The sequence below is a fragment of the Hemicordylus capensis genome, chromosome 3 (assembly GCF_027244095.1).
Source record: "Hemicordylus capensis ecotype Gifberg chromosome 3, rHemCap1.1.pri, whole genome shotgun sequence".
Taxonomy (NCBI): Eukaryota; Metazoa; Chordata; class Lepidosauria; order Squamata; family Cordylidae; genus Hemicordylus; species Hemicordylus capensis.
In genome coordinates this window covers 344,192,362-344,214,851 of record NC_069659.1, presented here as the reverse complement: position 1 = coordinate 344,214,851, position 22,490 = coordinate 344,192,362, and the positions used below count along the sequence as shown (strand labels likewise).

Here is a 22,490-nt window from a genome sequence, read left to right as displayed (position 1 = left end):
TAAGGGAAGCGGTAGCCAGGACAGCCAGCCACAGAGGGAAAATGAGCTGGTGGGGGGAGAAGAAACTGGGGCAAGGGAAGAATGAACCGGGCTGAGGGTGGCAGAACGAAATGGGGCTGAAGAGGGCGGGGGAACAGGGAGAACTAGTGGTGCAGATGCTCTGCACCAGGTCAGCTAGTATTAAATAAATAAATATCCCCCCCACCAACATAAGCCCCCCTCTCCATTTTAAATATGGTGACTTTTCTTCAGAGTCTCCTCTCTGATTTGCCACTTCTTTCCTCAGATCTCTGTCTCCTCTGATCTTTTCCATGGTTCATTCTAATGTTTAGCTAGGCACATTTTGTGCAGTATGAAATATGGTGGGGGTTTTTGTGGCTGGGCATATGGCGTTAGAACATAAGAACAGCTCTGCTGGATCAGGCCCAAGGCCCATCTAGTCCAGCATCCTGTTTCACACAGTGGACCACCAGATGCCACTGGAAGTCTACAGGCAGGAGTTGAGGGCATGTCCTCCCTCCTGCTGTTACTCCCCTGCAACTGGTATTCAGAGGCTTCCTGCTTCTGAGGTTGAAGGCGGCCTATAGCCCTCCAACTAGTAGCAGTTGATAGACCTCTCCTCCATGAAGTTATCCAAACCCCTCTTAAAGCCATCCTGGTTGTTGGCTATCACCACATCTTGTGGCAGAGAATTCCACAAGTTGATTATGTGTTGTGTGCAAAAGTACTTCCCTTTATTGGTCCTAAATTTCTTGGCAATCAATTTCATGGGATGACCCCTGGTTCTAGTGTTATGAGAGGGGGAGAAAAATTTCTCTCTCTCCACTTTCTCCACACCATGCATGATTTTATAGACCTCTATCATGTCTCCCTGCAGTCGTATTTTTTCTAAACTAAAAAGCCCCAGGTGTTGTAGCCTTGCCTCATAAGCAAGGTGCCCTAGGCCCCTGATCATCTTGGTTGCCCTCTTCTACACCTTTTCCAGTTCTAGAATGTCTTTTTTAAGATGTGGTAACCAGAATTGTATGCAGCACTCCAAGTGTGGTCGCACCATAGTTTTGTATAAGGGCATTATAATGTTAGCCATTTTATTTTCAGTCCCCTGATGATCCCTAGCATAGAATTGGTCTTTTTCACAGCTGCTGTACATTGAGTCAACACTTTCAACGAGCTGTCCACCACGGCCCTCTCCTGGTCAGTCACTGACAGCTCAGATCCTGTCAGTGTATACATGAAGTTGGTTCTTTTGTCCCAATGTGCATCATTTTACACTTGCCAACACTGAACCGCATTTGCCATTTTGTCTCATATTGACCCATATTGAAATCTGCTTAAATAGTAGGAATATAACATACATAGCGCTACAAAACAAACACAGAAAAGTAGTTCTAATTTCCCCTTCTTCCTTTCCTGTCTGTTTTTTCAGTTACAAAATGTGTGGGGACAGGAGGTAGATGCTGTGCTGCCAGCTGCTTGTACAGTAGGGGGTGAGGCCTAGAATGAAGCTACTCCTCTGGTTAGGCATTAATTGTAGCCAACCTGACAAGTTTCCATTCCCTCACAGAAGCTGAACTGCATACTGTTTTAATTCCATAAGTAACTGAACTTGCCAGCCCACACACCAACTGAATCAATCAATCAATCAATCAATCAATCAGTGTTAGAGGCTTTACTGTCACAGATGCAACAAGTTATTCTAATAAGAACTAATCTGCCTACTTTCCTTTCACAATCTCTATAACTGGACTAAATTTGGTTCAAATCAAGGTCCACAAGTTAGATCTCTTGCACCTCAAATGTTCATACGTCCACCATCCTGGATCGGGGTAGATGACATCATTACAAACTACACCATTGAGGTGTCCCTGTGTGTCACTCACTACAACAGTACCTAATTTGGTCCAAATTGCTTAGATAGTCCTCAGGTTAGTGTACTTGCACCTCAAAAGGTCACATGTCTGCTATCTTGAATTGGGTGGATAACATCATCACAAACTATGCCATTGAGGTGTTCCTGTGTGTCACTCACAACAGCTGTACCACATTTGGTTCAAATTGGTTAGAAAGTCCACAAGTTAGCCCATTTGCATGTCAAATGTTCACATGTCCGCCATCTTGAACTGGGGTGGATGACATCATCACAAACTAGGCCATTGAGGTGTCCCTGTGTGTCACTCACTACAACTGTACCACATTTGGTTCAAAGCGGTTAGACAGTCCATAAGTTAGCCCACTTGCGCCTCAAACATTCACGCATCCACCACCTTGGATTGGGGTAGATGACATCATCACAAACCATGCCAGTGAGGTTTCCCCATGTGCCCCTACAGCTGTAGCAAATTTGGTTCAAATCGGTTAGGCGGTTCACAAGTTAGCCCACTTGCGTCTCAAAAGTTTACATGTCCACCATCTTGAACTGGGGTGAATGACATCATCACAAACTATGCCATTGAGGTCCGACCCAATGAGGTGTCCCTGTGTGTCCCTACAACTATACCCATTTTGGTTCATATTAGTCCAGGCATTGCGAAATTGATAGAGGGGGACACACACACAGAATGTCGGGTGATCTCATAAGCCTACTGGAAAGTAGGCTAATAAAAGGACATGAAGCAGTTTAGGTTTCCCCTTTCTTTCAGGTAGGGCACCTGTGCCTTTCACATCTGAATGACAAACAGAGATTCATCAGATACAAGCAAGATCCTTTTCCTTTCAGAACATCCCTGTGTTAGGAAAAGCAGCAACTGATTAATATCTTCCTCTCACACAGCTATTAAAAGGCATAGGAACCTTGAATAAGAAAAAATGACACAACAGCTTAAAAAATGAAAGACCACTAAAGTCTTTCATTGCAAAAAGATACTAAATTGTCGTTTATGGTATTTTATTCACAATAACGCCTTTGACTTTGTTTCCATATGGAAGTAATATGGAAGTAAAACTAGCAAAAACCTTTTGAATTTGTTGTTTTAATACAAAGCTACTCTTTAGGAGGCAGATTGATGAATTTATTTATTTATTTATTTATTTATTTAAATTCAACCCATTGAAATATACAGACATGCAGCACCATCTGCTGGAATAATGCATCTTCTATATATGAACTTGGAGCACATGCTAGGAATATTTGTTCCATTTTCAAGCTGGGAAGGAACCATGAATCAAATTAGTCTTGATAGTTTCTAATGCCATGTTTTCCCAGACAGTGGGAAGTTCCCAGGTGCTTTGATGGACAAGAGAGCATTGTAAAGTTATGGTTCACTTGATTTGCAAATGTGTGGGTTGAACATATTGCCATCATTTCCCCTGAAAGGAGTACTGCAACTTTAAGAGCTGCATGACAGGCAGAAATTCAGTGATGAGGGTTTCCCCATAATTGCTAGATTCTGTCTGTTATGAAGGTTTTAAAGGCACAGAACCCCAGCCAAAAAACAAATAAAGGTCACAGTCGTAGAATAAAACCCTGTCGATTACAAGTTATAAATAGTATCAGAGGCAGAATACATCCAGCATCATAGAGTTTTTATGAAAGCCTGACTGCCTTAATTACACATCTGGCCTTCCAGGCAAAATTACTATGGCTTTTCAATGGACAAGGGAGGCCACTTAAGTATAACTCCACACTTCATGAAGCAATTGTGTTTGCTACCAGTTTAGAGAGTTACACCTTACGCACATGTGTGCACAGATAATTAGGGATGTGTGGCTATTTCCTCTGGGAAATCCTGGTGTTCTTATGGTAAATATGATTGCTATGTAACGCTTCAGCTGCTCTAAAGTGTGATGTTCCCCCAAATAACTTGAGTATATGCAGTAAAAATGTAGAAAAAGAAAAAAACTTCTGTTTAGTTTATTGTATGATCATGATACCATGTTTAGAGCCATGAACTCATGTGTATTGTTTGCTTAGGTCACATGTTCTGGGAATGTGTTGCTGTTTGGAGTGTTACAACATGTGCACACATGGTTGCACATGCAGGCTGTTCACATAGAACACTAAACATGGATGCTGCCCTTTATCCATGTGCATTTGTATTTGAAAATGTATGAAGGAGTCTGCTGAGTACTACAACTGAGTACAGTGAATAGCTGATAATCAGTTGCCTATGCATCTTTGAAGCCTAGAATTTGCTTCCACCATACACATGGGAACCAAACTTTAATCTGGAAGAAATTTTGGCTGTAAGATATTACTTACGGTATTCCATATTCCCAAATAAAAAAGGGTGATAACCTTTTTTAAAAGAAAAAAAAATAACATTTAAGAAATGTTAAATATACAACTAAAATATGCTTATCTTTGGTCACTGACTGCTGACATACATCATAATGTCCTTCAGTAGTTTATGGAGATGCTCAGGTTTTGATGATGGAGGATAATCTCAGGAACAGAACTGAGCTGTCATCACCAGTGAATTCCCCCCTCCTTGAGCCAGTAGTAGTTGTGAGGCACTGACTCATGACATTTCCTTAAAAAAAAAAAAGTACAGAAGCATGGACAGGTAGAATTATGCTTCTCATAATGTGTAGTTTGACTTTGAGGTAGTTAGGTGACATAAAGCCATTCAGCCCCATAAAAAGGCATATACAAAAATGAATTCCCTCCCCAGCAAGCATAGATATATATTTTAAAGGTTGAGTCGGTGTCGACTCCTGGCGACCGCAGAGCCATGTGGTTTTCTTTGGTAGAATACAGGAGGGGTTTACCATCGCCATCTCCTGTGCAGTATGAGATGATGCCTTTCAGCATCTTCCTATATCGCTGCTGACCCATATAGGTGTTTGCAATAATCTGGGACACATATAAGAAGAATGTTGGTCTAGTGGTAGCAAGCATGACTTGTCCCCTTAGCTTAGGAGGGTCTGCCCTGGTTGCATATGAATGAGAGACTGATGTGTGAGCACTGTAAGATATTCCCCTCAGGGGATGGAGCCACTCTGAGAAGAGCATGTAAGTTCCACGTTCCCTCCCCAGCATCTCCAAGATAGGACAAGATTTTTTTTAATAGGATAAGATTTTTTAATTGAACCAACAAACTACCAAAGCATACAGTACGTTGCCAAAGCACAATTATATACAAAGTAGTTGTTTGTACGTCATATACCTACAAAGATTTACACACAAGGATTTAGAGACCCACAGGGTTATAAAGTATATGCAGGCGGTACTGTAACTCTGGGATGGGGAATTACAAGGCACATCAGGTAATGGGGGGGGGTTACGTCCTATGTCCATAGGGCTGAGAGAGATTCCTGCCTGCAACCTTGGAGAAGCCACTGCTAGGCAGTATATGACAACTTCCTATGTCCCTACCAGTGGGGATTTGAAGCAGCAACCTCTTGCTCCCTAGGCAAGTTATTTCCCTGCTGTACCATTTAAGTCACCCCTATTTTCTTCTCAGGAAGTACAGTTATTCACAGGTTCTGTTGTACAAAGGTGTAGCTGTATATTTCCTATTTGCATTAGTGGTGTGCCCGAACCGGTCCGGCGGCCATTCCAAAGAATGGCCGAACTGCCGGACCGGTCCGGCCCTGCCTGGTTCGGGTCCGGGTGGGGGGGTATGCCTTTAAGGGCGGGGAGGGCTTGCTTAGCCCTCCCGCCTCCTTGCCCCCGCCAGCGCCCGTATTTTCTAGTATAGGGGCGCTGGAAACCAGCCGCCCCCCTGCCGCCGTGGCGAAAGAGCCCCCAATGCCAGCCCTCCCTCCCTCCCAGCTAGCTGCCCGCCCGCCCGCCCGCTCGCTCACCGCTCACCAGATAGGAAATGAGAGGAGCTCCGGCACAGAGCTCCTCTCGTTTGGAAGGCCTCCGGCAGAATGGTGTTTTGCGCGTGCGCGCATGCGCGCGCCGCAAAGCACGCCATTCGCTGGAGGCCCGGTCTACCCACCGGGAAAGGGCCGGGTAGACCGGGCCTCCGATCGCCGGAGGCCCGGTCTACCCAGCGATCGGAGGCCCGGTCTACCCGGCCCTTTCCCGGCGGGTAGACCGGGCCTCCGGCGAACGGTGTGCTTTGCGGCGCGCGCATGCGCGCGCGCGCAAAACACCATTCTGCCGGAGGCCTTCCAAACGAGAGGAGCTCTGTGCCGGAGCTCCTCTCGTTTCCTATCCGGTGAGCGGTGAGCGAGTGGGCGGGCAGCTAGCTGGGAGGGAGGGAGGGCTGGCATTGGGGGCTCTTTCGCCGCGGCCGCGGCGGGGGGGGGCGGCTGGTTTCCAGCGCCCCTATACTAGAAAATACGGGCGCTGGCGGGGGCAAGGAGGCGGGAGGGCTAAGCAAGCCCTCCCCGCCCTAAAAACAAGGCCCCCCTTCGGTGCCGGTCCGGACTTCTCCGGACCGTGCACATCACTAATTTGCATCCTTCATTTCAGGGAGCCTGTACCCAGGTTCACTTTTAAAATGAATGCAGGTAAATAAATACTGCTTCTATAAAAAATTACTGCTTGTATTTTGTATGGTTATTTTATGCTTGTATTTTAAAACTTTTTAGTCAGATTCATGTTTTTGTATTTTAGCTTAATATTTTAATTGTGTATTTTTAGAGTCTTCTTTGAATTTTTCTGTGTGTATCGCCTTGGGATTGTTTTAATGAAAGGCAGCATATAAATTTAACAATAGATAGATAGATAGATAGATCACACAAAAATGTGAAAAGTCCTATTCAGACATTATATGGTACAAGAGTACAGATGTCTGTACACTCATACAACCCCTGCGAACTGAGCAAAGAGGCACCTTCGAAAGTGGTGAATCTCTTATATTTAGCTGGGGGAGAGTGGTGATGATTCTCTTATATTTAGCTGGCCCTAGCCAACCCCCGCACAGCATCCCTCCAGTGGCTATTGTTGGTGTCTACCTTGTGTTTCTTTTTAGATTGTGAGCCCATTGGGGGGCAGACGACCATCTTATGTATTTATCATTTATTTTTCTATAAACTGCTTTGGAAACTTTTGTTAAAAAGCGGTATATAAATAGTAGTAGTAGCCATCGTAGCAGAAGTACGTGCGTTTGATGTGTGAATAGGGCTAATGTCTGAATGGTGACCCTGAATTGCAGTGTCACAAGGCACCATCGCCTGGCATGAACTTTGGTGCTGGAGAAGACTATTGAGGATACCCTGGACAGCCAGGAAAACAAGACAAATGGATCATAGAACAAAGCAATCCAGAATTTTCACTCGAGGCACAAATGACCAGGCTCAAACTATCATATTTCGGACACCTTATGCGAAGACCCAGCTCCCTTGAGAAGTCCATAATTGTGGTTTTTAATCTGATTTTTTTTTAAAAAAATAGTTAATTTTATAACTTTTATTGTATCTGTGTCTATCGTATTGTTGTGAGCCGCCTGGAGTAGTAGTGCACTGGAGGGGCAGGGTATAAATATTTTAAATAAATAATAATAATGCTGGGGGAAGTTGAAGGAAAGAGAAGAGGACGCCCAGCAGCAAGGTGGATGGATTTGATTACGACAGCAATGAAGGCACCGAGAGACCTTAAGAGGCCAAGTTGAAGACAGATCATCCTGGAGAGATTCTGTCTACGTGGTCGCTAAGAGTGGACACCCACTTGATGGCACTTAATCACTCAATCAGGCACGAGAGGGGGGGGGGATGTATCTGCGCTTCCTCTTCCCCGCCTCATACAGGGTCACATACGCCTAATGCCATCGAGAGAACCGGGCTGCACACACGCTGGTTTGGGGGAGGGCAGGGTAGCTGCCTCCCTTCGCCAGTTCGCCTTCGCTAGCCAGTTCTGCAGGCGTGTGCGCACACGGTGGCGAGGAGGGTGGTGTGTGCGTGGAAGCGGAGCCCGGGAGCCGGTTGCCAAGGCCTCGCGCTGCTGGTGGCGGCGGCGGCCGTTGCCAAGGGAACCAACGGCGCGGCCGCTCTTCCTGCAGCGGCGGCTAGCGCGGAGGCTGGGGCCGGCTGGGGGAGCGCAGAAGGGGCGCCATGAGCCAGAGGGACGGCAGCAGCTCCACCAGTTCGGTGCTGGCCGAGCTCGACTGGGACGATGGGTTCGCCATACCCGTGGCCAATGCGGAAAACAAGGCTCTGGAGGAAGAGGCAAGAGCCGCGGGGCCGGCGGGCGGTGGGGGATGCCGAAACGCTTCTCTGCCTGCGCGGTTGCTTTATTGGGACTCTGCAGTCGCAAAGCAAGAAGGGGGGGGGGGGAGGCCGCGGGTGCCTCCAGTCTCCTCCAAGCGCCCCCAACCACCAGCCACCCTACTATGGACCCCTCTCGGCCCGTGGGAGGCAATGGAGAAGCATGCACACGTGCTTGGAATGGGTGGGCGAGTGGGTGGTGGTGCTGATGACGCTCCCATTTTCACCTGGAAAGGGGTTAACCCCTTCAGTTTTGCCGCCTCCCCGGCCGAGCCACGCAAAGATCTCTAAACCAGCACACCCCTTTCCTGGTGCAGGGGTGTGTGTGTGTCTTCCTCACCCCCCACTCGCCCACCCTTCCCTGGGAGGGATTTCCAGGGATCTGGGAGGGCGTTCCCTCCGTCCTGAAGACCGCCCAGCGTCTTGACTTGGGGCGGGGGACGCTCCTCCCTCCCAAGCTGGGGCTCCCTTTTTAGACACGCCTTTGTGTTCCCTGCTGCGCCCCTCCATTCTAGGGAAGACAGAGCTGTTGCTGGTTCGGGAGTATATTGCACCGATTCTGCGGTCGGCTCTGGCTTCCTCTTGTTTCCACCAGTTCCTATATACTCCTTGAACCCTGTCTTCAACGCTCCGTGTGTACCCTCCCTTTCTGAAATTCTGTGGGTGTCTACTAGGAACAGGGCTTTTTCAGTGGCAGTGCCAGCAATTTGGAATGCCCTTCCCAGGGAGACTTGTTAGGCGCCAACATTGTAGGTCTTCTGATGCCAGGTGAAAATGTGCCTCTTCTAGAAGAGTAGTGTCCAGTTTGCCATGTAGCATATGGTTCTGTGATGTTGATTTTGTTTTATGATGATCCTTTTGGAGTGGTTATTAGGATAGATTTGTTTCTGTTGCAGTGTCGTTTGAATTAATTATAATTTGTTTGGGTATCTTGCTGTTTATTTTGATGTAAGCCACTTTCAGTTTGTCTGTTTTATTAAGAAAAGCATAGAAAAAATTTAAGTAAAACAAAGTGACTAGTGATGTATGAACTATAAATGAATGCAAGGCTCCTCTGAACCAAAACATTTCTGCTGGCTGCCTACCTGCATGATTTTTTACACTGGAAGCGGGGCATGCCCAGAGCAATCAACCCTTTCTGTGGATAACATGTAATTCTGTCCCATTATTGCACAGAGTGTGATTGGATTACAGATGTCTCTTGTTATCCATGTGGTTCTATTCTGGCTTATAATTGTGGATAACAAAACCTTGAGTCAATGGGAATTGGAGGGTTAGGTTCTTTGAGGATAAAAAAATTGGGGAGGAAGCAGAAATAAGAGAGAGTATGTACTGTACCATACACTTCAGGTCTCCCGCTGTCCAGCAATGTCTGCCCCCCAAGCCCCCAATTCCTCTGATTTTCCACAAAACATAGGAATATTTTTTTTAATGACCCACAAAATGGCGGCTGGTTCCAGCCACCCAGGAACCACAAATTTTGCCTGTTTTTTAAACAGCGGATAATGAGGTTGGGTCTATATTGCTGACCGTGGATACACAAAACTGTGGGTGCCAGGACCGCAAATAATGAGGGTCATCTGGAGCATTTCCAGCTGGGGACTTTTATCTCATATCTCCACTGGAATGGAGTGTGTGCATTCACATATTGGCCAGATTTACTCTAAAGTCCGTGCAACATATCAGAGGGTACTCCCTACACAATTGGGATTTCCCCTGCATATTGGCAGGGGCGGAGCCACCATTGGGCGAATGGGTTCAAAGAACCCGGGCTGTGCCCAGTCAGGGGCTGCACCTCACAGCCCTGACACACACACACCCCTGACACACACACAGGGGCCGTTTGGGAGTTAAAGGGCCACTGCATTCGCGGCGCGGCCAGGAGAGGCTCTTGGCTGCACTGCGCACACAGCGCCAGCCCAGTCTAGCTCCCGAAGAGGCCACGTGGCTCCTTCGGGAGTTACAGGTGAAACTCGGAAAATTAGAATATCGTGCAAAAGTCCATTAATTTCAGTAATGTAAATTAAAAGGTGAAACTGATATATGAGACAGACGCATTACATGCAAAGCGAGATAAGTCAAGCCTTAATTTGTTATAATTGTGATGATCATGGCGTACAGCTCATGAAAACCCCAAATCCACAATCCCAGAAAATTAGAATATTACATGGAACCAAGAAGACAAGAATTGTAGAATAGAACAATATCGGACCTCTGAAAAGTATACAGTGTACTGTGCTTGATTGGCCAGCAAACTCGCCTGACCTGACCCCATAGAGAATCTATGGGGCATTGCCAAGAGAAGGATGAGAGACATGAGACCAAACAATGCAGAAGAGCTGAAGGCCGCTAATGAAGCATCCTGGTCTTCCATAATACCTCATCAGTGCCACAGGCTGATAGCATCCATGCCACGCCGCATTGAGGCAGTAATTGCTGCAAAAGGGGCCCAAACCAAGTACTGAATACATATGCGCGCTTATACTTTTCAGAGGTCTGATATTGCTATATTCTACAATCCTTGTCTTCTTGGTTCCATGTAATATTCTAATTTTCTGGGATTGTGGATTTGGGGTTTTCATGAGCTGTACGCCATGATCATCACAATTATAACAAATTAAGGCTTGACTTATCTCGCTTTGCATGTAATGCGTCTGCCTCATATATCAGTTTCACCTTTTAATTTGCATTACTGAAATTAATGGACTTTTGCACGATATTCTAATTTTCCGAGTTTCACCTGTAAATGCCTGCCACCGCACACGGGCTGCTGGTGGTCAGGCTCCGCGCCTGCATATTGGAGCCTAGTCTGATTTATGTCCCGGGTAGAAAAACCCACTTTCTGTGTCGGAGTATCCATTATGCCTTGAACGTGCAGTAAAGCCATGGTAAAGCCTGCTGTCTGGGAAAGCTCCTGTATTCAGTACTCTTCAGTACAATATTACCTAAGAGGATAACATTTATTTATTTATTTTCATGTTATACCACTTTTCTACTACTTTGTGCTCAAAAATGGTTTACAATGAACAATAACATTAAAATGCTTTTAAAAATAGAGATGACTATTTTAAAATTTTATAGTTTTTCAATTTTTGCACTTTCACTCCTACACTTCAATCTAAGTGTGGTAGGATGAGAAAGCTGAATATGGGGGAAATGGCTTATATTTACGTTAAGAACTTGCTACCTACTGCAAACATTGGTTAATACTTTGAATGTTTTGTTTACAGCTGCGAAAGCAGCAAAAAGAAAAGGCAAACTTGCAAAATCAGGTGACTGACTATGAGGACCGCATTGCAGCGATGACGGGGCATTTGAAGAACGTCAGGCAGGAGTTTAATTTGACACAGGTAAATGGCTGAGCCTTTTGCGTTGGTGAAGCACATTTAATGCTGCAATCCTAAACAACTTTACCTGGGAATAAGCCCCATTGAACATAATGGGAGTTACTTCCAAGTAAGAATGCATAGGAATGTACTGTACCTATCAGTGAATGGTGGGATTTACTTTTGAATAAACAGCATAAGATTGCAATGCATTGTTTTAATTCAGTGAACAATTACTTGTGAATAAGTTACATTGAGCTCAGTGGGACTAACTTATGAGTAAACGTGTAGGATCAGATGCCTGAAAGAGGAAGGGATGTTAATCATGTTCATGTGTGCAAGAGCTTCACTTTCTGAACTAAAGAAATGCAAATGGCTGAAGCTGCATGTGTTTATGTATTTCTTGAATACAAACTTTTTTTATCTGTAGGGCCTGCAATTCCCCCTTCTCATATTGTTTTACTTGAAAATAAGCTTTCTGCAAATTTTTGTATGACTAACAAGCACAATAAGATCATTGATTGTTCAGGTATAATCTTTTGCTTTTAAGAGTTAAAGGGATTTAAAATACCTTGAAACCAAAAGGGAGCTTTGGGCCAGACTATATAGAGTTGAGCCTGTCATTAGTGCTGACTAGCTTAACTTTCATTTTCCAAAATAGCAGCTGGATTTGACTCTCTGCAGATTGCGACCACAGTGGGAGAAGCATGTAAGGTAAAGTGTGCCGTCAAGTCGATTTTGACTCCTGGCACCTACAGAGCCCTGTGGTTTTCTTTTGGAAGAATACGGGAGTGGTTTACCACTGCCTTCTGCCACGCAGTATGAGACGATGCGTTTCATCATCTTCCTATATCACTGCTGCCCAATATAGTACCTGCGGGGATTCAAACTGGCAACCTTCTGCTTGTTAGTCAAGCATTTCCCCACTGAGCCACCATACGAACATAGGAAGCTGCCATATACTGAGTCAGACTATTGGTCCATCTAGCTCAGTATTGTCTTCACAGACTGGCAGCAGCTTCTCCAAGGTTGCAGGCAGGAATCTCTCTCAGCCCTATCTTGGAGATGCCAGAGAGGGAACTGGAAACCTTCTGCTCTTCCCAGAGCGGCTTCATCCCCTGAGGGGAATCTCTTGCAGTGCTCACGCATCAAGTCTCCCATTCATATGCAACCAGGGTAGACACTGCTTAGCTAAGGGGACAAGTCATGCTTGCTACCACAAGACCAGTTTTCAATCCTACCCTTTGCTGCAGGTCCAAAGGTGCCAACAGTAACTTTTTTCCTTGTCAAGTGGCAGCTGTGGAGGAGATTTGGAATCAGATCAGGACCATGATGCGGGGGGTGGGGGGAGGCAGAATTGAAGCTTTTTTCCTTCTGGTCCTGATCTGCAGGGGAGCCAATCTAACTGTTATTTTTAAAAGAAATGCTAAGCCAGTCAGCACTGATGATGGGCTTAATAATGTGTAGTTTGCCCCTTAGTAATGGGCTAAATTTAACACCCCATAAAATATATGTTGATTAACAATCTATATACATAACCTTATTGAACAATGTACAAGATGGGATATTTTATCTGGAAAAATATATAACATTATCTGTATAACTGTTAGCTAATCATATATCAGCTCAAAACAGTAAGACCTTCACTGAAGGCATGCTTTCTGGATCAAACAAGTTCCAAACCGATGAGAGGGATCTATGTGAATATAGTATAATTATTCTTGTTCCTCTCTGGGCTACAGAATAGCAAAATAATGGATTCAAAATCTCATCTAAGAATTTTGTGTCACTAAGATAGCTACCTATAGAAAATTGGTTTGATAGAGAATGTTGGATCTCTTCTGATACAAAATCTATACCTTTTATAGTCTAAATACCTGTTGATAGAGTTGGTCTATATTCATACAGTACCAGTGGAAATCCTTAGTTTTGTTTTATAATTTTAAATCCATTTTTAACTTTATAATTCCCTTTTGAAAAGCAAAACAAACAAAATATGCCAGTTAATTATCTGTGCTCATTAACCTTGCAAACTTTCTTTTTAGTCTCTTTTCAGAGCCAGAGAGAATGAAATTGAAACTGAGCAGCATTTTAAAGCCCTAGCAGAGAGAGAAGTGGGGCGCCTGAAAAGTGAGATTCAAAGACTGGAGAATGAGATGGTTTCATTAAGAGAGAAGAAAAATAGTCAAGAAGTATGATTCAAGAAGTATATTTCATCATATATGTTAACAATATCTTGCCAAAGAGGGAATCTATTTCCACTGCTATTTTTGCAGTGAGCAGTGTTGCTTAATTAAATGAAAGATATTACATGGGAACATTTACTAATCCTGCTGCTCTTCTTTCTACACTGTCTTAATAATGCAAATCTTTATGCTGTTTTTTAAAATCTTAAAGCAATATATAGTTAAAGTGGTTATCCATCCACTTCTCTTGGTCTAACCATGGATTTGTACTAAATGATTGATCTTAGCAATTTGTGTGTTTACTTAAGGACAAACTGTGCTTAATGGACAACATTTAAAATGAGTTAATCATGACTTTGGGTGGGTTCACACATAACACGGAACCTACTTGCTAAGTTGATAAAAGACTTGTTGGTTGCTGGCTGAACCCACATCAAGGCAGGATCCTGAGCTTCACTTGGGTCCTCATACTGAGATGTGTAACCAAGATTTGAAGTTGTCTTGCCAAACCAAGTGCTTAGAGAGGAGAGCTTGTCTTGTGGTAGCAAGCATGACTTGTTCCCTTAGCTAAGCATGGTCTGCCCTGGTTGCATTTGAATGGGAGACCACATGTGAACACTGTAAAATATACCTCTTAGGGGATGGAGCTGCTCTGGGAAGAGCACCTGCCTGCTTGCATGCAGAAGGTTCAAGTTCCCTCCCTGGCTTCTCCAAGATAGGGCTGAGATAGATTCCTGCCTGCAGCCTTGGAGAAGCTGCTGCCAGGCTGTGTAGACAATACTGAGCTAGTTAGACCAATGGTCTGACTCGCTATATGGCAGCTTCTTATGTTCTACTCCTGCTGAGTTGCACATTAAGTCTGAACCAATGCTCTTCATGAACTTCTGGTTTGTTCCAGGCAAGCCCGCCCCCTTTGCCATCTGGACCAATAGCAGCACAAGGCAGGGTGGGTTGCATCGAGGGCCTCGCTGCAAGGCCCAGACAGGGGGTGTACCTCTGACTCAACCCAGCTACCTCCAGCAAACTGAGATATGTGATCGTATGCAGCACTAACTTCAGGTTCCCTCCAGATCTCAGGCTGGGGGAACCTCAGGTTCCGAGTTATGTGTGAACCCACTCTAAGTCTCATTAGTGGGACTTAAGTTAGTCATGACTAACTTGCCTGATTTATTTTAATGGTGCTTAGTCATGATTAACTCATCTGGATGTTGTCTACTATGTCTAAAGTACATGTAAACATGCATGTGAAAAGCCCATGAAGAGAGAAAAAACTCTGGGAGGAGATCTGAAGCAGAGATACTGGTTACTAGTTTGCTTTTGAGCCCAGTTTTGAGGACTGCCCCCTGTGCTTCTATGAACCTGCCTGAGTTTTATCAGCCTTGCAAGTCCTGCTCTCTGGCCCAACATTTTATGTACATTTGACAGTGACCAGTAAAGGGGCTTTTTCAGTGGTGGCACTGCAGTAATGGAACTCCCTCACTGGGATATTTGCCAGGCTACACCTTAGTTGGTTTAGAAAAGGCATTAAAATGTATCTTTTAAAAATGTGGCTTTCAATTGATGTAGCTTAATATTCTGTAATTGCTGCTGGCTTCTTATCTGTTGTGGCTGTTGAAGATTTTGGGCCCTTTCTCATGATCAGTCTGTGGGAGGATGTGCAGGGAGGAAGGTTACAGAAGCTTACCTCCCCCACAGACAACTGGGTCCCAGTTGCTGGGTGTGCAGATCGCACACCCAGATGATGTACGGCTATCCCAGGCCACATGGAGTTGTGAGGGCTGGGGTGCGTCGTCCCGGACCACAGAAATCTCACAATGTATTACTGCACGAGTGCACTGTGCATTGTGGGTATCCCCCTGGCGACAGGCAGGTGCCCCTCAGTATCTCAGTGCCGACTGAAAGCAGCTGGCGCTGACACACGGCCAGTTAAACAGGGTTAAGGAGCACTCGCTCCCTTAATCTCATTTAGTAGCCAGGATTCACAGCTTGGTTTGCTGCCGAGGCGCCGCCAGGAGCCATGTGGCTCCTGGCGGTTCTCTCAGGCTTGGCTGCTTGAGCCCTGTCTTGGCTGCTCATGAGAACAGCCTCTTTGTGTATGGATGTTGTTACTGGATTGCCTTTTATTGCATTTTGTACCTTATTTTTGTAAGCCAGCTTGTGAGATTGTTTGTCTAAAGGGCTAGATATTAAATCTCTTAAATGACTAAAATAGGACTGCAGGCAAGGGAAATGTTAAGCTCCCCCTTTCCCCTGCTGCTTCTCCACTGCTTACAGTTTCTTCCTCCTGAAGTGGCTTTTAAAAAGCTGCCAGGCTATGGTTACGTGGGCTTATATATAACAAGCAGCTTGACTCGCAGTGCCAGCAGTCGTTCCTGCGCATACTAAAGTTTTGCCACTTCTTAAAAGTTGGTTTAAACAAAATAAAAATGATTATATATTTTCTTACTGTGAGATCAATTCTTTCTTGTTTCTTTAGTTTTGCTTGCAGTCAAGCAACTGCTGAAAGACAGTAATGCAGTACTTTTTATTGGGTCAGCTTCTAGGTTACTTATTGGTTATTATTAAAGGATATTGCCCTTCCAGTTGTATTATCTCACTTCCCACATTGGGCTAGTACAGACGTAATACTGCCTGATCTCCTAAACAAAGTTAGGAATGCTATGCTGTCTTCTGCTCTCTTCCTTGCTCTTTTGCCAGACATGCATACTCCACTTTCAGGTTGATACGGCTAATGCCAAATCTGCATTTACATTCTTGCTTACATTTGTTGAGTTAGTACCAAATCACTGTATGCAACCATATTAGAAACAGGTGTGCAAATGGCCTATCACTTGTGTTTCTAAATATATCAGGGAAGGAAGGCATTTTCTTCCTGTAATCTGTAACTGCCCCATTTTACCTTGGAGCGGGGGAACCTTTGGAAGGTCTTGTTCCTATCCCCTCCCCCCAAGTTTAGACAGTGTTTTCATCACGCTTGGTGTTGGGCATGGATCTTGGGCAGCAGATAGCTTTATACTTAAAATTAGTATGCTATCCTGATATTTTATCTTAGCTGTAAATGTTTTTACAATATTACGATTTTTGTTGTAACCTGTCCTGGGCTTTAAAAAACTTAATTGAGATAAAAATGCAGACTAGGCTCCAAAGAACTACAAAGTTCATCTCATGAGGCCAAGAGATCTTTAGACTTGATTTTTCTTGAACAGCAGTCCTGCAAACTAAAATCAAGCACAGATTCCAAAGCAGTTAGTGATATGAGTCAACTGCTCAAAGAAGTACAACATTCAGTTGGGCTAGCACAAGCCTCTTCTATGTTCATAAGCAGGTCTTTGAATCCCCGTCATAATAAATAAAATACGTTATTACCTCCCGCAAAAGACACAGATACAGCAATGATTTAAGAGCAGCTTGCCAGCCCTCTTATTTTTCTTGGAAGCAGTAATAGGTATCAACGTCTTTCCAAGATGTTCACCCTCTGTCATAAAAACAAGCTATCACAAAAGGGGCCCATCACCCTCTAAGGCATCATTCACGGCCTTCAGATAACGTCATTCACTTCAGCAGGATTTGAGATTACTGTAAGAAAAGAGATGGAAGACTGCACAATATACAAAGCTTATTAGCATTGTTTAAGCTCAGGATGTTTGCAGGTTGTAGCCTTGGCTGAGCAAATGTAGTTGTAAATGTAAGAGGCATGCCAATCTTGTATGAATATGATTTTGTACGGATTTTAATTGTGTCTTCTGAATTCCCTCCTTTTTCTTCCATTATTAGAATAACATTTTCAAAGTGACTCAGAAGCTGGAAACCTTAAGATGTCAAATGAACTGGGACCAACAAGCTTTGGAGGCTTGGTTGGAAGAGTCCGCTCGTAAAGACAATGATGCTGTTACGATCCAGAAATATGTACAGCAAGATGATGGCAAATTACGAGTATGTATATATATATATTTTTAAAAAAAGTCATGTGTTTTTAGCAGAAAATCCATATTACTACGTTTTACAAGACAGTGGGATGTAATGGCTAGTGTTTCGGACTAGAGTTGTGGAGAGCTGGGCTCAAATCCCCATTCAGCTGCTTTGTTCACTGGGTGCCTTGGCCTAACTTGCCTCATGGAGTTGTTGCAAGGATAAAATGGAGCAGGGAGAACAATGTACACTACCCTGAGCTCCTTGGAGTTTTCCCCTGTGAGGAAAAAAGCAAGAAGAGGCATGGTTTTGATTGAGAAAGTGACCCATAGGGAAAGGGTTAAGCACTTCACCATGCTGCTGCTCTGATCAAATTTGGAGCCTCCCAGAGATGCAGGAAAGTAAAACAAAAAAGAGTCACATGCCATATGTTTTATGAGTCATACCTGGTTTGGCTAAGGGATGTGCATGAGCTGGTTTGGCACCTCCTTTGGGAAGCGCCGAACCAGCTCAGGCACCCGCAGCCGAACCAGTTTGGTGGGGCGGAGAGCAGTTCCCTTAAGGAGAAAAGCAGGTCCTTACCTGCTCTGCTACTGCTCTGCTGCTTTTCAGTGTGCGTGCACACTCAAGCAAAGGCCGTGTACAGCTGCAGCACTGTTCCCTGCAGTGTACACGTGTGGCATTGGCATGCACATGGGCGTCGTGCATGTGCACTGGCCATGTGTGTGCTGCCGCGGCCCACGCAGGCTGCTGGGAACAGCGCTGCAGCTGCACATGGCCTTTGCTTGAGTGAGTGCCACTCTCAGAAAAATGGTGGAGGGGCAGCAGAGCAGGTAAGGACCTGCTTACCTGCTGCTTAAGGGAGCTGCTCCCTGCCCATGCCTGCACGGATGGCTTGTGCACATCCTTTGTTTGATCCATAGGAAATGCCTTGTTTTCAGTGCGTCAAAATGATTTCAAGGAATTTCTGAGAAGAAATTAGCTAATTACAGACCTGTTTCTAACCTTCCATGGTTGGTCAAGGTGATCGAGCAGGTAGTGGACTCTCAGCTCCAGGCAGATGATGCAGATTATCTATACCTATTTCAAACTGGCTTTCATCTGGGCTATGGGGTCGAGACTGCCTTGTTCAGCCTGATGAATCCTCTCCAACTGGTTATCGACCGAGGGAGTGTGACTTTGTTGATCCTTTTGGATCTCTCTGCAGCTTTCGATACCATCAACCATGGTATCCTTCTGGACTGCCTGAGGGAGGTGGGATTGGGTGGCACTGTTTGGTAGATTCCAAATTGTGTCACTTGGAGACTGTTGTTCCACAAGGCTCCATACTGTCTCCAGTGTTCTTTAACATCTACATGAAATTGCTCGGAGAGATCATCAGGAGGTTTGGTGCTGGGTGTTATCAATATGCTGGTGACACTCAGATCTACTTCTCCATGCCAACCTCATCTGGAAATGGCACATCTTCCCTAAATGCCTGCCTGGAGGCAGTAATAGGTTGGATGAGGGATGACAAACTGAGACTGAATCCATATGAGTATGCTCTGCCTGTTCTGGATGAGGTTACACTCCCCCTGAAAGATCAGGTATGTAGCTTGGGAGTATTCCTAGACACAAAGCTCTCCCTTGTTTCCCAGGTTGAGACAGTGACCAGGAGTGCTTTTTATCAGCTTTGGCTGATATGTCAGCTATGTCCATTCCTAGAGGTAAATGACCTTAAAACAGTGGTCCGTATGCTGGTAACCTCCAGGTTTGACTACTGTGATGCACTTTATGTGGGACTACCTTTGTATGTAGTCCGGAAACTACAATTGGTACAAAATGTGGCAGCAAGGTTGGTCTCTGGGACAACACGAAGGACAAAACTATAATACCAGTTTTGAAAGAACTGCACTGGCTGCCAATATTTTTCTGGGTGAAAAACTAAGTGCTAGTTATTACTTATAAAGCCCTTAACGGCTTGGGTCCAGGCTATTTAAGAGGGTGCCTCCTTTGTCATGAACCCTGCCACCTTTTATGATCTTCTGGAGAGTTCCAGTTCCAGTTGCCACTGGCTCCTTTGGTGGTGACTCAGGACCAGGCTTTCTCTGTGGCTGCCCCAGGGCTTTGGAATATGCTCCCTACTGAAATAAGAGCATCTCCTTCTCTGTTTGCTTTCAAGAAGATCCTCAAGACTTTCCTGTTCTTGTAAGCTTTTAATTAGAATTAATTTTAATAATTTGTTTTAATAACTGTTTTGTACTTTTTATTGTGTCTTGTGTATTCTGTGTTTTTAAAATTTTGTACACCGCTTAGAGATGTAGATATCAGGCAGTATAAAAACATGATAAATAAATAAGAAGTGTGTGTGTGTTGGGAAATCAGCTGTGCAATCGGTTAGGACACATACCTTAAATACTCTCTTGCACTACTAGAACTATTTTTCCTAAGTATTAAAGCCCAATGTTAACTCTTACTATGAGGCATACAGTAAATTGACTTGGATATTTGGACAAAATGTTCTGCTTATTCTAAGAAATACATAACATAGAGCTCTGTGTAGCTGGACTAGATAAACCTTTGGGTTCCTCCTAGGTTTAGGATTATAAGAACTTGGTGTCTCATTGTTTTTTAAAATATAGAAATTGTAATACTTTGGTAAATCCTAATTGTACTTGATCAATGTTCAGTGTTTAAAAGAATAGTAAGTTTCATTACCCTTTCATTTCAGGTGTTGACTCTACAGATAGAAATGCTGACCGTACAGTTTAATCAGAAACGCAGAATTCTTGACAACGAGCTTACAGAAACCTTAGCTGCTCAGGTTTGTCCACAGATCAGTTGGAAAATTAATTATGCAGCAGTATTGTAAGCATTTCTTATATCTCAAATGTTTTACTAGTGGATCCCACATCTCTTTACAGATAGAATTAGATAAAGCAGCTGAAGATTTCCGCAGGGTTCATCATGAAAGACAAGAACTTATCAGACAGTGGGAAAGCACCATAGAACAAATGCAGAAAAGAGATCAAGAAATAGATCAGTGTGCTTTGGTAAACCATTTTGTTTTGCTTTCTTAAAGGTATAAGAAATTTTGCACAATAAAGAGTATTTTTGCTGAGAGTTGGAGTTAATATGTGCATTGCACTGCCGACATATCTACCTATATTAAGATATAGAACAGGGTTTCTCAACGTGTGGGTCCCCAGATGTGATTGGACTTCAGCTCCCATAATCCCCAGCCCCAGTGGCCTTTGGTAGGAATTATGGGAGTTGAAGTCCAATTACATCTGGGGACCCACACGTTGAGAATCCCTGATATAGAATATCATCTGGACTTCCATGTACTAATGAGCTGAACCATGTATGCATCTACACTTCTGCTCTTATTTACAACTGAGTTTTATTTTATAGCCTGTCTTATTCTATAATGTATCATAGTGAACTGTTACAATATGTTGTGCATGCGTGCACTCACACACTCATCCATCTTCATCATCCATTTTGGTGGTTACGGGGTTGTTGAACAGGTTGTGCTGTTAAACATGCTTCATGTAAACATGCTTCATTTTTATGGCTAGCTGTTAGCACAGGCAAGAAGGGCAATCCGAGCAAAAGAAAGCGTGCTTAAAGACAAGATCCAGTTTCTGGCAAATGAGAGTGGCAATAATGTGGAGTACGAAAAGAGAATTGGTGTAGCCGATCGACAAGCTACCAAACTGAGACTAGATTATCAAAAAGAGGAGGCAAATCGAACTCAGCTCCAGGATGAGGTAATTTAACATTGTAACAACGAATACTGAAACTGGCATGTGCAGTATTCATAATCTCTCAATTTAGTGTCACTTGGGAATAAAATGTCTGCCTGTATCAAAGTAGCAGAATTATGCTGTAATCTCAGTCAGGTTGCCATGCAGCATAGTTTATGCTCCGCAGCCCTACAGAAATGGAGACAAATTTCTAGAGCTGGATGCAAAATGAGATTCCCCTATAAGTGAAAGCACCTCATTTCCCTTCAGTGCTTATTGTGAGAAAACGGTTTGAATGGTCAGTGGCCCACATTCTCTTCAGCCCTACAAGCATGGAGCAAAAGCTCTGCCATCACAGGGAGCTCGTATACTAGCTGTTTTGCAGGTTTGCCCCACAGTGTAGCGTGCTGAGCAGAGGATCAGGAGGTGATTTTTAGTTCTTTCTGCTCCCTGCAACAGCCCCGTTCATTGCCAGGAATATGTACCCGGGAGTCATGGAGTCCTCATAGACTGATACAAGGTCAACACTGCACAGGCTAAAGCACAATTCCATCTTTTTTTCTTGAGCAAAATGGTTTTGAATGGGCAACCAGTTGGAAAATGTACATAAAATTAAAAGCAGAAAGATATAGATGAAAGGGGTACTTAACTAAAATAAGTTTTTTGCATTCTAGGTTTTCTGTATCACAGTAATCTATATAACTACTGGGGTTTTTTTTTTAGAAAACAAGAAAATAACATTTTGTTGCTCTTATGAGGGTTATGCAGATACTACTGTGGTGTGTATTTGGAAGGGGCAGGGAAGTGCCTGAAAACAGGAACTTTATAAATGCCTAAAGTGCTTTGAATCACTCATACGTTCACATGTTGTCTTTAAATTCACTTAAATTATTAGCTGGACACGTTGAAAGCTACTGTGGATGGAACTGCTTCTGAACTAGAATCTATGAGAAACTTAGTAGCTAATCTTAAGAAGGAAATTCAGGACAAAACTTCAAGGTAGGGATTTTAAATAGTGAGGTGGTTGCTAGTGTACTTTTTAAAAAAAACCAATTTGTTCTAAATACATTAATAACAATGATGGAAGCTAGGATTTTTAGGATGCTGAACAAGTACAGCATGGACAGGTTCACAGTGATGGCCACTTTACGATTGTTGAAGTCATTAATGGGTGTATTCTCTTCATGTTTATAAGAACAATTGGCTGACAGTCCTCAGAAGAAAGCCATATACATGAACTGAAT

General features: G+C 44.0%; 1 protein-coding gene across 2 annotated transcripts in view; it reads left to right on the top strand.

The window, feature by feature from the left end:
- Positions 1–7,661: 7,661 nt before the first annotated feature.
- CCDC39 (coiled-coil domain containing 39) overlaps positions 7,662–22,490 on the top strand; it is a 48,199-nt gene continuing 33,370 nt past the window's right edge. For both annotated transcript variants that reach the window (XM_053305973.1, XM_053305974.1), the window contains exons 1-8: positions 7,662–8,058; positions 11,328–11,447; positions 13,469–13,615; positions 17,384–17,542; positions 20,229–20,321; positions 20,422–20,550; positions 21,079–21,270; positions 22,142–22,245. In XM_053305973.1, the coding sequence (XP_053161948.1) occupies positions 7,945–8,058; positions 11,328–11,447; positions 13,469–13,615; positions 17,384–17,542; positions 20,229–20,321; positions 20,422–20,550; positions 21,079–21,270; positions 22,142–22,245 (1,058 nt within the window). In that variant the 5' untranslated portion in view covers positions 7,662–7,944. The remainder of the gene's footprint in view (positions 8,059–11,327; positions 11,448–13,468; positions 13,616–17,383; positions 17,543–20,228; positions 20,322–20,421; positions 20,551–21,078; positions 21,271–22,141; positions 22,246–22,490) is intronic.